Below are 18,088 nucleotides of genomic sequence, written 5' to 3'. Positions count from 1 at the left end.
AACCAGCACTGTATTTTTCAACAGGTCTTGCACAGAAAAAATAAATATTACATAGCAATGGGTGTTCCTAATTTTGAGTTTCTCAAGAACATTTCACTTAGGGATATGAGGCCTCAAGTTCCTCATAGAAAAGGAGTATTTTGTGTTTGCTTACAGTTTTTTTGGGGAGTTGGCTTTTTACTGATAATCAGAAAGCCAATCTTAGTTATCTAGAATTTCATGATATTTCAGTTTTGTTCCTTAAAACTCCCTTTACATACATAGGCTTTTCAAGTATTAGAAGTGAAAATATAGTGAGGCCTCCAAGCTTCATCCTCTGCAAAAACCCTTTTGGACAAGGAAGTGAGGAGAAAGCAGCCTGACGGATCTAATCACCAGCACATTGTTTTTAGAAATAAAGTGGAATGGGATCAAGAAGAGATGGTCACTGTACCTGTAGTCTCTTGGTCTTCTTGCTCTTCAAAGAAGAACATTGCATGACTGAATTAATGTTTGAGTCAGCAGGATAAATTGCTAGCAATACACTGGTTGGAGATTTAACCTTGTAAAATGTGACACCCACATTCGAAATCAAAATGCTAGTTATGGGATTAAGTACTACATGGCAAAATATTCCTATCAGAGCTTCCTTTATCCCCCATTTAGTAATAGGTTAATGTTTTGGTTTTGTAGTAGTAACGATGATTTACTAGGTATTTTACAGAGATATTTCAGCCTCAAGTAAAGTGTTTGGCATATGCTTTCCCAGTATTACCATGGTGAGAGAAGGATTTGATCGTTCCAAATTGATAGCTCTATGAAACTATTTTCCAAATAAAATACTGCTCTGCAAATACTATACATGAATGAAACAGATCTGCTACACATTGGGGCAGAAATTCTCATTCTTTGAAGGCAATAGTAAGACATTTACCAATTTAACACGATGACAACTTTTCAGAAGTCAGAACTGGAAGAGATGCATTATCGTAAGAGTGGGAACTCAAATGAGTTGACCCTTTCCAAGCCATTAGAACCCCCCAAACAAATAAGAATATTTAATTAGTAATATTATAGGTAGTGCTATTCCTTTTCTGTCTTGTCAGTGTCTCTTGTGTTCTGCAAGCCCTGATTCAATTCGCTGCCTAGCTGTAAAGCCACCATCGCCAACACAGAGTACCACCTTCCAAACAAGTTTGGAAGAACTGATGTAGATGGTACTGTCTGTTTTGATTCATTGTGAAATTACACCTGAAAAGTATTACCTGGATTAAGTCTCCAAAGCCACCAACAGCAATAAATCCTAATAAGCCAGGCATGGTTTTGCTTTCACAGTAAGCTTTCCCACGATGGAGACTGAAAGTCACTACAGGTCAGTTAGTATGTCATGACTTCTACATACTCAAAAAGTAACAGTGTGAAGTTGAATCTTTACTAGAATTAGCATATACCTCTTCCCTATGAAATCCCACTAATGTAGGCTACAGGAACAGGAAAGAAGATATAGGGAAGGAGTAATCATTATGTTGTACTCATCCTTGCTAATGCTATTGTTACGATAGACTACAAGACTACAACAACATCCTTTGTCCAAGCTCTAAAGAAATTAATCACAAGCAGCAGAAACTAAAATGAGAGAAAGCTCAATTTTCCTTCTATCAGAGTATCCTTGTTGTGTTGTCTGTCTATAAGAAATATAGCCACACAACAAAGTACTATTTACTACAGCCTCATGGTTCCTAAGGCTGTCACATACTTCCTACTAACAGGCAGTTGGGGCCGGAAACATCTGCCCACTAAATATCACATCATTAAAACAATACTTAATATCTGACCACATATCTAGTTAAGAGTAGCTCACCCATCATGGTTCAAACATACAAGCAAGACTCACGCTTAGGAACTAAAAAAACCCCACAAAACAACACACCAAACATAAAACTTCAACCCCCAAAACTGTAAGACCAGGAATTTAGATGAGCTTTACTATGATGCAGTAATCATCTTTTCTCAGCCTTATTTCAAGAGCCAACTTGAATATGCTTTTGTATTAAGGCCTGATTTCCAGAGAATCAATTGGATCTTGGTCTTTATTTTAATGGAACGTCCAAGATTGATCAAGATGAGGATTACACTTGGAGTGACTCATTCAGTCTACATATTTCATCCTTTACTCCAAGGATGAATCCCAGATCACATGTAAGGATATTGGTCAGCCCAGCCCATATCTGCCCTCCCTCCCCAGCCCAAACTGCTCTTGCCAGATTGCATTCAGACTGCAAAGTCATCAGCACCAACTCTCCCCCAAAAAAGCAGTTTCCAAGCAGCTGCCCTCATCTAGGAGGACGTTCAAAAGCAGGAAAAGGACTGACATTTTCTGTGGTACAAGTGGGCTGCTTTATGTGTTCAAGAAACTCAAAACATTTGGGAGAGGTTAAGTTTTCTTTGTATGTGCTTTAGTGGCCTGCCACATCAGAGGGCAAAACAGGTAGCCCGCTGTGGCAGGCAGAGGGTGAGTATCACTGTGCTAGCAGCATCCAGGTCAGAGCATGTTACGTTTACATGGACATGTGCAACTCTCAGCCCCCTCTGCCTTTGTCTCCATGATTCCCCACCATCCAAAAAAAAAAAAAAAAGGGGGGCGGGAGGAGAAAGGGAAATAAAGATAATCAGAGCTCCACATTGACATTTATAAATAACCTCCAATAACTAGTGGAAATGCAAGTGGGAGCAACAGCCAATCACAAACCCAACCAGTTTATTTATATGCGGCGCTGTTAGAAGACTGAAATACCTATTTTTAACTTTTGCTCTATACATTTTGGTAGCTAATCATCACAACTTTTGCTATCAGAGCTACCAGAAATGGCTTACCACGTGCAACAATATTTTTCTTACCGTGCACATAATATACAAAAATATATAGATACTGTACTTATATACATGCAGAAATAAATAAAGAGATTCTGGTGCAAATTAAGAATTTATCATTGGCTTCAAGGACTGAGATTTATTACAGTATGTAATTGTTCTGTCTGTTTCCACAGACATGCATTTTCTTGAAAGAAAAATAAATAGCTCGTGAAATAATGCATCTACAGAGCATTTGAAACACTCCCTCAGTCCATGAAACTTTCTCTCTTTAAAGAGTTAGAAGCTCAAAACACTTAAAGGAAATAAGAAAAGAAAAACCCAAACACAACAAACAAACCCTCAGCATATAAAGAGTTGCTTTTCAATTTCTTAATACTGGTTATAAATCACTAGCTGCATTAAGTGACTACAGCCTCAACTCCATGTATTCTATTTCTTCTAGTTACCCTTCTTTTACTGGCAAGCATGTGAACCATCATTGTGACAATATTAACACTCATTACTACCACCATTTTACAGAACCCACCCCCCATATCTTATAGGGACTTAGGGACAGGTTACTATAGGACATAAATCCTATCCAGAACAGCAAGGGGTTTCTTTCAGAATGCATATTCTGAACTGGAATTTTTATTTAATAAGTTCTTAATCATTACTGAGAGATTATGAGTTCATACAAAATATATATGTGTGTGTATATATAAAACAATTATATATACACACTATATATATATTATTGTAATAATCATCAAGTCAGTGTATGTCTAGTACAGTTCTGAGTTTAGAGTGTTTGCTTCATTTCTTTTCAAAGCCTGTATTGTCCTCTTTTAGTATTTCCCACATGCAATGCAGAAGAATGGAGGAATCTGTTCAAAACCAGCATTTTTGTTCACGCTGTCATCCTACCCAGAGCGCAGCTGCTTCGTCCGTTGTCACTTCCAGGTGGTTAGTACAGGCTTCCCCGAATCTCTTGCCCGGTTTCCTTTCACCCCAGTAGATTGCCCAGGGCGACCGCGCAAGTCACGATCTGGCCCATCACCCTGCGCCATCTCTTCATCATACCTAAAAAGAAGATAAGGTGTTCAGTGCCTCGTCCTGCTATTCACTACACAAACAAGAGCGAGTCCTCTCTATTCTGTTTTACTTAATACCTAGCACTGAAATGTAATACAAGCTGTTCTACACACAGGTTTACACATGCATCACTGGAGCAAATCATCTGGCAGCTTTGGTTAAAGTCCCAAGTTTGTGAAATTTTACAGTTGTGAAATTTCAGATGTACTTCTGTATTTCTCCTCTCTGCGTGGGTCTGTGGCTAAGCAGGAGCATCAGGCTGCTGGCATTGGAAGTCTTAGGCTATTGCTTTAGAGAATTGTTAGCTGCAGTGTTAAAACACTCCAATGTTGCATCAGAGAGCAAGTAAGCAAAGAATGAGGTGGTCAAACAACAGTGTGCTTAGATGAAATGCATTCAATGACACGCGTTTTGTAACACTTAACCACAGCGACAAGTAGTTCTTTAAATATCTAAGCCCATTATGGCCTCAGATCACCTCAGTATAAACTTACCTCTCAGCTGCTATGCGAACTCCAAGCAGAAACTGGCTATAGATGTGTAATTATCAAAAGATAACACTACAATATTTTGCACAACAGTCATAATATATACTTTGTTACACTATCTCTACTCGCATATAGAAAGAGTATTTAAGATCAGTGTGAACTAGTGAATCAGCTATGCACATCATCACATTCCTGACATGCTGAACAATTGTACCACGTAATGCTAGAGAACCTATCTGAACATTTTCTCTCAAAATGCAAGAAAGAGTATCATCAAAATGGTATTTAAATCAGTCTTCCTCTACCTATCAATTGTAAATGAATCCTTCAGACACTCCAACATAAATATCCCTGTTTCCTCAATTTCTCCCTTTGCAATACAAATTGGGGAATTTAATAAATATCTAACAATTCATTATAATTACACCCATGAATTACAGGAGTCAAGTGGTGTCGTTTCTAGGAGCTGAGTGAAAATTTCTATCAAAAAAGCTATTATATGTATTTAAATGCCATTGACATATTACACTCAATACAACTGAAGTTTTACACGTTTAAGACAAACGCTCTCTTCACCTTCATCTGTCAAATCCAGCTGCTGGAAGCTCAAAAGGTGCAAGCAGAGGCTTATCAGACAACTAACATTCCCTCTAGAGACCAGGTGAGACAACCCTTCTTTAACGCACTCCCACCTCCAGTGCTGCTATTGCAGCTCCAAAAAAATGAAGCGGTACTTTGTGTCCATTTTTCACATCAGAATGAAGCTCATCTTATCTCTGTGGGCTATGTTAGGCATTAAAAGAGTGAGGTGCCTAAAAAATATGTACATTTACACAGAACTCTGATAAAACTTACAAGACTTCATAATTGCCAAGAACCTCTTTCGGTGGAGATTTATTCCATTTACAGTCTGGAATTTCCCCATTAGGCACAGCAATGTTAAGTGTGTCATTTATAAGATTATACTTCAAGATACGATCATTAGCAGTACTAGAAGTAAGAGAAGGGGAAGCATTAACCTAAAAAAGGGGAAAGAAAAAAAAAAAGGGTCAGCATCATTTTTTTCAGTGGTATATAGTTCTCCAAAAAAGCATATATGACTATATGTACTATTTGGGAAATTAAGAGCGTCTCAAAGCACATCTTTCAGTTCCTCAGACATGGGAAGGAATCCCCCCACCGGGCATTTCATTTATTACTTAAAGACAAAAGCACCAAACCACTAAGTGTCTGCAGCGTCAGCCTGAAGATTTTTGTTGAGACTAGGTTCACCAGGGTTAGTCAGGCAAGACACAGATTTGTGTTTTATTTTCTAAGCTTACACAGATGTAAACCCCAGAATTTCCAGTGCTTACCCTTTGCCTGGTTCACTTCAACAGCTGTTACATACAGGAATCCGTGGATTTCTTCCAGGTAAATGGCTTTTATTTACATTCTCTATCTGAGTTCTCCCCTGGTAAATGGTGAGCTGGAGACACACATACGTGCCCTCAATTTAAAGCACTACAGCGCACCTTGCTTTATTTAGAACTGGGGTTCATTTAACATAGCTCTTGTGTTCCACATTTATTATGGAGAAGTGGTATCAGAACAATAAACAGATTGTTTAATATTTTATTTTTATAAAGTCCATTTACCTTTGATCTTTCACAAGAAGGATAGATAAAACTTATGTTGAACATACAGATCCAAAGTGAATACGCTAAAGAAAAATTGGGCGGGGGTGTGTGTGTGACTCCAACCTTACAAATACCTCAATTATCCTTTGTGTGCCCCTTATCTTTCCTCTCAACCTGCAACATTAAGGCCATGACAGCATTTAAAACTAAAGTTTGATGTTATACTCCATCAAGTCAATGACAAGTTTCCAGCTAACCATATGGTATCTAACAGTTCTGCCTCTGCAGTCCAATTGTATGGATGCACTGGATTGAAAAGGCAAAACAGAAAGCCACCAACAAATAAAGCCACCAAACAAATAGGAAACAAAAGCACACAGCCTATTGTACTTTTCAACACTTTTCTTTATCTACTTACCTGAGGAAGAAAAGATACCTTTTGAAAAGGGGAAAGACTACACTGAAATCTACTTAGTTTTGTTCTGTGAAAAGAGAAGGAAGTGTTTTTCCTGTTTTTTATATAACTTTACCTCAATTAGCCATGGTTTCAGCTTGTCATCAATGATAATGTCATAGCCATAACACTCAAAGCAGTGCTTATCATTATTCATTACAGGCTATAAGAAAAAAAGATATCAGTATGTATTAAAATCAACAATTCAGTAACTTGATAACACACTTTGGTAGAAATCACATGCAATTGCATTATGAATTACATTACATTATGAATTACATTACATTATGAAATCTTCTATTAGAGTTTAAGTGTTCTAAATCCAATATAAGTTTACTAAATCCTAACTTCAATATTGCCTTTTTCCAAGTTGTAAGTAAATATTTCAATATTAATGTCTGCCTTAATGTCAAGTAGTATATTACACTAATTTTCCATTATGTTGCCAGAGTGAAAATAAAAGTGTTTTCATATTTTTCACAAGTAATAACAATATTCGAAGCCTGCCTGCATCAGGAGAAATCAGGAAGTTTTACAATTTATGTAACACAGCTTCACATAATTGTGAATTCTTTAAACTTCAGAAAAAGAAGACTTATTCAAACACATTTATTTTATTATGCTGCTGCAACTATGCAGAAATTTGAGGTCAGTTACTAGATAATTATAATTATAGAAAAGTTATAATTAGAAAATTATAATTAACTCAAGCCAACTATGATCCCAAAAGCCAAGAGGGACCTAGGATCAAGTTCTGCTTAGATGCACATGCCCCAAAGAATCAGTGGTTTCCCTGCATCTGCTAAACATTTGCAGCATACATGGCAAGACTCTTCTTCTATGCAAATCTCACTAGATCTTTTAAGGAAACCTTTGTAACAAGCTGGTGAGATGTTTTCATCTGAGTAATAATGACAGCTTTTCAGTTCTTCAGGGAGTGGAAAGGGAGGGGAAGAGGAACAAGCATCTCATTACATTTGCTATCGTCAGAAAGACAGAGGACCAAAACATTTCATGCTAGATAAATCTCAGCACTTTTTCTCTTCTCTTTTAAGGTTCTGCTAACATTTGGATTGAATCCCTTTCCTTGTCACATCTGGTTTCCAACATGGCTGCACAGAAGAGGCTAAGCTGAGCTACAGTTCCCCACCTCCCACTGATCCTAGCTTCACGACCTCGTCCCTCTTCTCGTGCTGACTCTGGGGTTCATCTGGTTCTTCAGAGAGGTGATTCAGCTTTTTACATGGGCAGAATACTAACCCATGGGTAAAACAAGACAGTAATTGTCAGTTGGGCAAATGAGCTGATTCAGCTCACGGTGGTGCCAGGACCAATCCATGACAGGGCCACACACTTGGTAACAGGACAGTCTGTGGCACCAGTTAATTATTCAGTTACCCCAGCTGAGTGACAGAGCAATATCTGCTCTCTAATGCAGTGGGATATTGCCCAAACACTACAAAGGCACCCAAGCAGAGGACTGGTTTCTACTTTTTCTTTTTAAATAAGAGTTCATGATAACTGCATGACTTGTGTATAAAAGAGGTGAAAGTAAGTTATGTAACTCTGCTGAACTAATAGCCTTACATTTTCTTTGATAAATTGTCCTCCAGAGCTATTTTTTCTTTGACACATTTGTTATTGCTGCAGTGACGTCACGCACCTTGGCAGAGCTCAACGCTATTCACAAGGGCGGCATCAAGTCACATTAAATAGTTCATGGAGCCCTCAAGGAAAGAGCCTCATCTGCTTCTTCAGTATGTGCAGACAGCTCACTCACCCAGCCAATGCTAAGGTTCCCTCAGCTCAGAGAGACCAACAGAGAACAGAATTGCAGAAAGCAGCATCAACACCATCACTCAAACAGCAGGAAATACATTTTAGGGGTTTTGATGGCAAACTCACTTTCAGGGTTAGGAGAAGCCTGCAGCCATAATGCTATTGCTGGCAGCGTCCCAGGAACAGTACTCACCGCAACAGCCTTCAGTGACTGCACAATGATCCAGTGAATTTCATCAAATAATTTGTTTGTGACTTCCTTTCCACGGGTGCTCTCCAGATACAGGCGTAAGTTACTCACTGTCCACTTGCCTCCATGGATATGATTGTAATCATCCTGAAGAGTTAAGGAGTTAATTCAGTTTAAGAATCTGAGTTCAGCAGGTTCGTTTCATCCACACAAAGAACCTGCTTATATACAAGTACTGCTCTAAAAATAAACTCAGCAAATTGTTTTTACTCTATTTCACATCTTTAGGAAGACTTCAGCTTTATTTTGAACTGCCCTCTATATAAACAACTGGTTTTTATTAGAGCTGTGTGTGTTTATATCATACATTGCAAATCAAGTAATAAATCTGTCTTTGAAGAAAAAAACCCCAAACTGGTACTTGGACAGTTTTATAGTGAAACATAATTTATTATTTGGAAATACAAGTTGTGAAAGGAAAGAATTGAAGCTTTTTCATCCTTTGGGGATAAGGGAGAAATAATTCAGTGAGCAATAGCTAAATTTCACTGAAGTTAGCTGCAGCACTTCAACAAACACGGATAAGCACTTTCATTTAACATGCCGCTTGTCTGTTTACCGAAAGGCAAACACAGTAGCCTCTTAACGGTGCTGCTGACAATACTTACATTCCAGGAGACAGTGAAATGACACATGAATTACTTTTGAAGGTTAATTTTTCAAGTAATTCAGTATTTTGATATAAAAAAACCTTACTAAGTGCTACTGAAACAGAATGGAAAAAAGGTTACCTTTTATTTGTCTATTCAGAGGCTATCAATGTTGTGCACTATATTCTCTTTAAAAGGGAAGATGAGAGCAAACTAAAGGTATTCTTACTGATGGAAAGACACACACTCAGACCTCGAATAACTCTCAGGACAAATGCTTTGTCCCTTTACAAACGCTCTCAAGAGCATTTCTAAGAATTAATGACTGTATACCTGCTAAATTATAAAACACAGAATGCATCGAGCAGAGCAAGTTCTCTGTTGTCCTCTAAGACGAGGTCAGAGAAGCCTCTATGTATTTTTAAGCCTTTCTTACAGCTCCCCTCTTAGTAAATTTAGAAAACCAGACTGTACAAATAAGGATCTGAAACATGGTTCTCAGGACTTGCTGAACGGAAGAAATGTCTTGACATCAGATTCTGGCAAAGGAACAGAGATCAAAGTTTCACCCCTCTTTGCATTTCAGAGCAAGTACTCAAATCATAATAGATTGCAACCAGGTAGTGCTTTACACTAATCACAGCTATTTAATTAAACATATTAGAAGAGAATATTGCAGGCTGGGTGGAAGATCACTAACTGAAGATAATTAAGTAGAAGAATTAGTGTTGTTTTGTTTGCATTACACATGCAGTGAATAATGACGTAGAAACTGTATTTGCCAGCACAAACATTACAATGGGTATACTGACTAAACTTCCATCATTTTCCCCTTTCTATCTCCTCCACACTGAGCTGTCCACTGTCCAAATTAGGCATGTTTTCCCATGAGCTTATAGGGTACAAACACACTGGAACTCTACAGTTCACATAGGGCTTAGAGTAGAGATTAACAGACAGAACTTAAGAGTTTTTCCAGACCTCATCATAACTTTGGCAAACTACTTAAGAGTTCAAATCAGATCCTTCTTCAAAACCTGTACAGCCTAAGTGCCTCCAACAACAAACACACTTAAAACAGAAGGAGAGATAGGATGGATAGAGTGGCTTTACATTAAACTTCTGTCACTTTGTTCTGCAAAGCTCTGTATCAGTGGTTCAGCATTTATAAGAAGTTTTCCAAATACTCTAGTAATGATTCCCCATTTTTAAGCTGCTACTTCCATGTACCCATTTCTGTTGTCCTTTCTTCTCTCAAAGCGACCTCACCACTACTTTCCCATCTACTTTTGAGAAATCTTGATGGCCATTCCTTAACTGGCAGAGCAGAGGAAAGGGTGTATAGTAATGGGATAGGCAACATACCACACGCCTCACCTCTTCACTGCTACTGGCAACAGCCCCATGATTTATCCTCTTAAGTTGTATGGGATCTGCTTTCGCTACAAACAATTCTCAGTGTGCCCTGGCAAACTCTAACGTGTGGCACTTCACAAATCAGGACCTGAGCAAGAAAATGTTGGTAGTACTGAGAAATGCCACATTTTGACACTTAGCCTGTTTTGGAACTACCACCCTAAGTGACATTTTGAATTTCCACTGTTGCTACAGGAATACCTAGATAAAAACATTTGTTCTGCTATGCTATGCATCTTACAGAACAGTAGCAGACAAAGCACATTTAGCAAGGCTGTAATTTAAGGAACATTTTATGTATCTTGTGTGTGAGTCTATGTGCACACACACACGAATATATATGCATGAGCGTATGTGTGCGTGCATGTACGTACACGTTTATGTTCTGCACTCTTAAAATAAAACCTACGAAATTAGGAAGTGCAACAATAGAGTTTTAATGACTGTAGCAGAGGGACAGCTCAGACATCACAGACATCCGCTAAAAGCGCCAAAGGGACAGTCATCATCATCATCATCATCATCAAGCGGATTCCCCAAAGAAACGAGGCCTGAGCAGTGATGGCGTATGCCCATCTGTTCACGTCACCCCTGACCCATTGGCCTTTCTTCTCATGGGTGAACTTCAGCCTATTTTGATATAGGGAAGTGCTGTCAAAGCTATGGGGTTTCCACATGTTTTATGAATGTCAATGGCAAATTACAGCACAGAACTGGTCTGCAGGCAGAACTCCATCTTTGCCCGTTCAAGAGGAAGCCAGCAGCTGGCCAGGCAGCAAACACTTATCTCCAAGCTCCCAACTGCACATTCCCTTTCTTACTCAGAGAAGGAAGGTGGGGGCGGAGGGGTAGGAAACATAGGAAGAAGCTGGAAAGTACTGTGACGAATAAGTGCTGGAAATAGGAAAGCTACATTAATGGCATGGGAAAGAGAGGGGGAAGGAGAGATCAGGAAGGCAATATTAAAGTGCTATTATAAAATACAAATCCACAGGAACCAGGCTTCATTAACTCCACTCCTCACAGAATCGATTGCTGAGTGAGCATATTAGCATTTAAATGACAGGAGGCCTGAAGAAAACCTCTGCTTTCAACTACTGCAAGCCAATACCGAAGGTATCACATTCTGTTACAGAGCTGCAACTCATTATCTTGCAAACTTTTGGGCTGCAGCTTTCTAAGATTTATTAATTTCTACGTTCAAGTTGAAGTATTTTAATTGAGAGATGCTGAAGAATATGACAAACAAAACCTTTTAGTTACAGATTTTGGGGGACAATTTAAGAAAATCAGTCTTGCTGCAAAAGAGCACCTAAGAACTCAGTACACTTACCCCATGTTTCTGAATGGCAACATTTGTAAGATGTACAAACATGTTATCCAATTCACTTGTACTTGGTGTATATTTTACTGTGCAAAACCGGCAAAATCCAAGTTTATACCTTAAATGCAAAAAGTCATTAAAATGCGTTAAACCCCAATAAAAAACATGGAAAAGAGCATCCTAGGATACCCCACACACATTAAACTGCTTCGTGCAACGAGCTCAACACTACCTCAACTACATTAAGCATTCTCACCAGACAAAAGAATATACAGTCTTACATGTAACACCTCAGCGGACGATAGGTAGATACTAAAACATATAGACGAAGATCGAATTTCTTTCCACCAATAAGTAAGGGATTGTTGATATAGAGAGAAATCACATAGGCTTCTTTGGAAGACTGAGATACAAACCTAGGAAAAAAAACCCCAACAAATCATATTTCAGTATGTGACAACTGCAACGATATCATCTGAGACTTTTTCTTCTTCAGAAGCGAGCTTTAAACTTTGGATTGACTGAAATCTTGCACCTTGTGACAAGACAGCATATGAAGTTGTAGTTGCACACATGTGTAGATACACATTTGGTATCAGGCACTATATATGTCAAAAAAAGTTAAAATCACTAAACAGAAGACCAAGATCAACTAACCACTTAAACTCAGTTTTGAGGTTAATGGGGTAGCTGACTGAGCCATTCAGAATGCAGCTCTAGGAGCTGGTCTTTTCCCTGCACTTAAGAGCTTGGCACAGTTCAGACAAGCAAAGAGTACATTACTTTCATTAGTCAAGGTCTTCTACTCCTACAATATTAGTATTTACACTTGGTGTGCAATTGCAAACCACTGTGAAAAGCTAAAATAACTTTTTGGATTGTGACGTTCTTTGGATTCCAAATCAAACAGGGGAGAAAAAAAAAAAAGTCTCAAGTGATACTCACCCAGTCACTTTACAACAAGGAAAAACAGTAACATTAGTTGTGTGATCAGAGATTTTACTAGTCAGAGGAAAAAACAGATTGCTAAACTGTTTCATCTATTTGGAAGCAGATCACCAGCACAAGGTGTATTACTTTGTGCTCCAAATGGATAATGTATTTCTTTCACATAAATGCATTATTTCTTTGTACTAATTTAAAAAAGGTATGTAATAGATATTAAATAATTATTTAAATTGCTTAGGGAAAGATTTTTCTCTTTCTTCCTGCTATTTAATATTATGAAGCAGAACAATTTATTTTTGTGCATTTTTTCCCCAGCAGCACTGAAGCATTTTGATAAAGAATAGTTGATTGAAGAGTTCTTTGTACCTCCTCATACCAAAACAAGTCATATTAAGACCTGCTTGAAGGAGGAAGTCAGATAACAGCTGAGATTAAATGCAAAACTAACTATATAATGACAAAGCAGTAATAATGGAATACTTTTCCCATGCATCAAACAATTAGCATGTTGATGGGGTTCACTTGATTGCAGAAAGTACAGTGAAGGGTTTTGGTCTTAAGAACTTACGAAGATGTTTTGCTATCTCGAGACCATTTTTTAATTTGGGAGAGTTTATTGATTAGAAATATTCCTTTTCCTTGAGCCTTGCCACAAGGTTTCATAATCCATGTGCTGGAGGGATTTTTTCTGAATTCTTCAACGAAGAGATTATAATCGGCAGGAAGCATAAAAGTAACAGGAACAAAATCTGAGGTAAAGAAACAAAGATGCACAATTAAGGGCGCTATATCTGATAAGGCTATTGAGAAATCTAGGCTAAAAAAAATTTCTGTTGTAAGTTTCAGTCTGGTATTGTGTACCAATTATTAAGCCTCATGTTGCTTTTTACCTCAAATTCTAGTTTTTAGTTTTTACTTAAACAAACATCTGCAAAATATTCCATTCCGGTAAATTCAGATTAATACTTTTAATTCACATTAATAAATTTTCCTCTTCTGTTTATATGCTGTGAAATGACAGTATTCTATTCCATTCCAGCTTAACTTTATCAAAGTTTCTCAAAAACCTATGTCAGCTTTTACCATTCTGCTCACCATGTTATCATCCTCTCTGCATGCAAAAATGTGACAGCTGATGCTGCTTCCCCCACGGATGTGGTGATTTTTATTTCCATGTAACTCACATTAGTCATTCGTATGTGTTCACACAATCAGTATTACCATACTTACAGAAATCTAAAGAAAAGCATTTCTCTCTTTTTCACTGTCAGATTATATTCACCTTCACCCATATGCAACTGCTGCTTTCTTACACAAATGAACAATGCCTTCATTTCACTTTTCCAAGACGTAAATCAACTCAACATATCCCCATCTCTGATTCACTCCTGTGTTTTAAGGCCTCCAAAACAACTTTACTCTCCCCGTTCCTGGTTTTGGGGATATTTTTTTGCTTGTCTGGGTGATTTTTTTTCCACTTATGAATTACAGAAACTCAAACACTGTCTCATTTGAAGTTTCAGAGCCTTTTGGTTTCATCATTCATCTTACTGCAAAGTTCCTTAACACTACGTTCTTCCCCTCTTCAAAATAGTTTTTAAAAAAACCAACAAACCAAGACAACAAAAACCCCAACAAAACCCAACAAATCACACCCACCCCCCACCCTGGGTACCCCCTCAAAGACAAAAAGCCTAGTTACAAATCTATTTCTGTATCCTTACTTTTAAAAATAATAATTTCATTGTCACTTCATCCAACGTTGCTTCAGCTAATGCTGCACTGTTAAACACAGTCATCTTTAAGGACCTTACTACTTACAAAACTAAGTCTAAATACAACTCCCATGCATACAAACTGGATTTGTTCTCCTCCTTGAATACTAGTGAGTAGAGAGTGGAAGAATTTGGCCTTGGTGCTGTGGTAATATGACAGGGAAACAGAAACGTCCAATCTTTTATTCCTGTTCTGTTTCTAATTTCAGCAAAGATCCTGAACTACCGGCACCGCCTCTATTCCTCTCAACTCGTAAAACAGTCACCACTGTTCTTCAACACAAGATTTGTAGAAAGCTTTGAAATGTAGTTTTGGATATGAAATGCTCCCTACCACTTTAATTACTTTCCCAATTTTTGTGATTCCTTATGCAGATTTTCCTAGGCAGATTTGAGGGGAGAAAAAAGGAGAAGACAGAGGAAGAAGGCTGGTAGGTTTGCAGAAAGCAATAAACTGGTTTAGGATGAAGTGTGCTGACTGGGACAGAGCATTTCATGGTAGTCACTTCAAGGTTCTAACACTTCAGAGGCTCAGTGCTTTATGCACAAAAACCCACTAGCTCAATTCCAACTTACTGATCGCAGAGGAAAGAAGATTAATGCTTATAATGAAAACAACATACCTAAATAAATATATTTCCCATTTTCATCCTTTTCAGCAAGAGGACTTCCTTCTTTCTCAAGCTCTTTCCTGTATCGCTTGATATTCTTTACCATCAGATCTTTTCTGGTCAGTTCATAATGGTTTGGGAAATGATTGACAATTTGGTCATCAGAGAGACGGTAACCAGTTTCCACGCTGAAAACATTTCTGATGGTTTGCACGCTCATCCTGGAAGCCAAAACAGATACCAAATTATTTCTCCCAAAAAACACAACTCCGGAGGACAAAGTCGAACTTTTTAGTTTGTTTGTTACATTCACTTAATCTTTTCTTTCCCATTTCTTTTAATAGCATGATATTTTTGCTGCATATCCTGAATCTCTATTAGCAAACCCAATGATCCTGCCAGAGGTTTCATGGATCTCTCTACTAATACAAAAACTGGGGTAGACAGTGAAGAAAGGAAGATGACAACTTGGCTCTACTGGACTCTGTCTATAGTCAGATCAACCCCTAGCAGGGCCTACAAATGACTGATAGGCACCCAAACACCACAGAAGCATCTTTCTCAATCTATTGTGTTGCTGTTCACAACATCAGATTTCCCCTTAAAGGCCATAAAAACCAATTCCCTAGTGACCACCTTACTGTTTGGACTGTAAAGGGCTTCAAGCACGTGAACTAAAACAGCAATTCAGAGATCTTGCTAAAAGCACCTGCAAACAGCAGATCAGGGAGCTGCAGCGCCAAAGTCGTCAAATCAGTTACTGACTTCATTTTTCACAGAAGAAAGGCGCAGGGACAGGGATACAAAGAATTTGCTGTATTGGATGTCTCACATTGGAAATTTAATAGTATTTTCTGAATGCCATCAGTCTGCTATGTTGTGATTTCAGGAAGAAAACAAAATGCAAAACAAACCAACCAGTCACAACAGTTTCCATGCGCGCTCCACCTCCCCCCAACTGCATTCCAAATGCCTGAGCAGATTACTAGATTCCTGCCCGTTGAGATAAATGGTACATTTGGCAGCATAATCCCCCATTCTGTCATATTTGAAGGGGACAACAGAAATTGTTTGGTGTACTTGTAGAGTATTGTTTCTGCCATTTAATAGATGACTGCATTTGTGGACTTATATTAGATAAATGCCAAAGGAGAAGCTGGAATATTTACTCTCGTTCTTTCACCATTATCTTGATTTAATTTAATTTTAATTCTCAGTATTGAAATGTTGAATAATTAGTCTGCATATAAATCATTACCATGAAGGAGTAGGAAAGTGAGGTTCTCAAGGCCTTTACTACAGAAGTCTGCATTCTGGTAACACCACAAGCCCCCGTCACACTGAATATGAAAAATAATATTTTTTCATATATTGGAGCTGTGTACATCTAGATTATTCTGCTTATGCTGTGCTGTCAGAAAATGTTTAGAGAAGACACATTCAAAGATTGCCCTCAGGCCTCAAAACCCCTCCCAACATTAGAAGGAAAAATTCTCCTTCCTGCATACAAAAAATTGGAATAAAATCAGGTATCACATTTCAAAACAAAAAACATTGAGCAGAGCCTTTCCCTTGGGCTTTCTACAATTGGTATTCCCAGAAGTGACTGATACCTTGACAGGTCAGTGACTTTCTGCTCCCCAACAAAACCTTTGGCAAAGGTTTGTGTCCAGCTTTGAAGCCCTCAACACAAGATGGACATGGACCTGTTGGAGTGTGTCCAGAGGAGGGCCACAAAAATGATCAAAGGGCTGGAGCACCTCTCCTAGGAAGACAGACTGAGAAAGTTGGGCTTGTTCACTTTGGAGAAGTCTCCGGGGGGACCTTACAGCAGCCTTCCAGTACCTGAGGGGGCCTATAGGAAAGCTGGGGAAGATCTGTTGTCAATGGCATGTACCAATAGGATGAGGGTTAATGGTTTAAACTAGAAAAGGGGAGATTTAGGTTGGCTATTAGGAAGAAATTCTTCAACACGAGGGTGGTAGATCACTGGAACAGGTTGCCCAGAGAGGTAGCGGAGGCCCCATCCCTGGAGATATTCAAGGTCAGGCTTGATGGGGCTCTGAGCGACCTGATCTGCTGAAGATGTCCCTGCTTACTGCAGGGGGGTAGGGCTAGATGACCTTTAATGTTCCCTTCCAACCAAATGCATTCTATCATTCTATGATAAACTGTAAAGATACATGAGATGGGTAGCACAGGAATGGGACCTTACCAATGACCAATAGACCTGCACATACAGGAATACAGCAACAGAAGTCTGAATGGAAGACTAGCAACAGCATAAAACATTAGAGGGACAATTAAACAACTTTAGACTCTTAGGAGCACCAAAGTAAATTATCTAATGGTAATTTGTGCATATTTTGGTTTTTTTTTTCATATGGTTTGTCATATTACTAATGGTATTACAAGATTTTAAAATACTTCACAAATAAAGAAATTGATATTTTAAATGTACTTACCAATAAAAATTCCAGTCTTCATTTTCTGCCACCTGAATCCAGCCTCTTTTTTCAAAGTTGTTAATTAGAACAGATTTTTCTATATCAGTTACCCACTTTACTTTTCCTGCCATTATCCTACAGCAGAATAAACCTGTTAGTAAAGAAAAGTTTCAAGATGTGAAGCTGAAAACATGGGAGACTACAAACCAGGAAAGTCAAAGGGGAAGAAAAGTAGTATCTAGAAAAATAGAAGTAAATTAATTTTAAAATCAAGGAAAAATATGTCATAGGTTCAGACTGAAACCCTCCATTTGTCAACTGCACAACTACACACAAGGGCACGAGTTAGGAGGCTCTCTGGTGCTCCCCAGCCAATCCACCTTCCATGAATCGGCAGGTAACTCATGCCTCCCCTTACAGACACTCATGACAGAAATCACTGTGTGCTCTTACTGCATAA

At 38.4% G+C, this 18,088-nt stretch overlaps 1 protein-coding gene across 1 annotated transcript; it reads right to left on the bottom strand.

Annotated features, from left to right (window-relative positions):
* Positions 1–3,785: 3,785 nt before the first annotated feature.
* Positions 3,786–17,759, bottom strand: TTLL1 (TTL family tubulin polyglutamylase complex subunit L1; the record flags this gene model as incomplete). The annotated part of the gene is made up of 9 exons (XM_084265219.1): positions 3,786–3,915; positions 5,271–5,434; positions 6,565–6,651; positions 8,461–8,604; positions 11,857–11,965; positions 12,129–12,263; positions 13,364–13,544; positions 15,194–15,402; positions 17,647–17,759. The coding sequence occupies 9 exons, from the start codon at positions 17,757–17,759 to the stop codon at positions 3,786–3,788; spliced, it is 1,272 nt and encodes a 423-aa protein (XP_084121345.1).
* Positions 17,760–18,088: the final 329 nt, after the last annotated feature.

Source organism: Gallinula chloropus, assembly GCF_964237585.1.
Source record: "Gallinula chloropus genome assembly, chromosome: 1".
Classification (NCBI taxonomy): domain Eukaryota; kingdom Metazoa; phylum Chordata; class Aves; order Gruiformes; family Rallidae; genus Gallinula; species Gallinula chloropus.
This window is presented reverse-complemented; position numbering and strand designations above follow the sequence as displayed.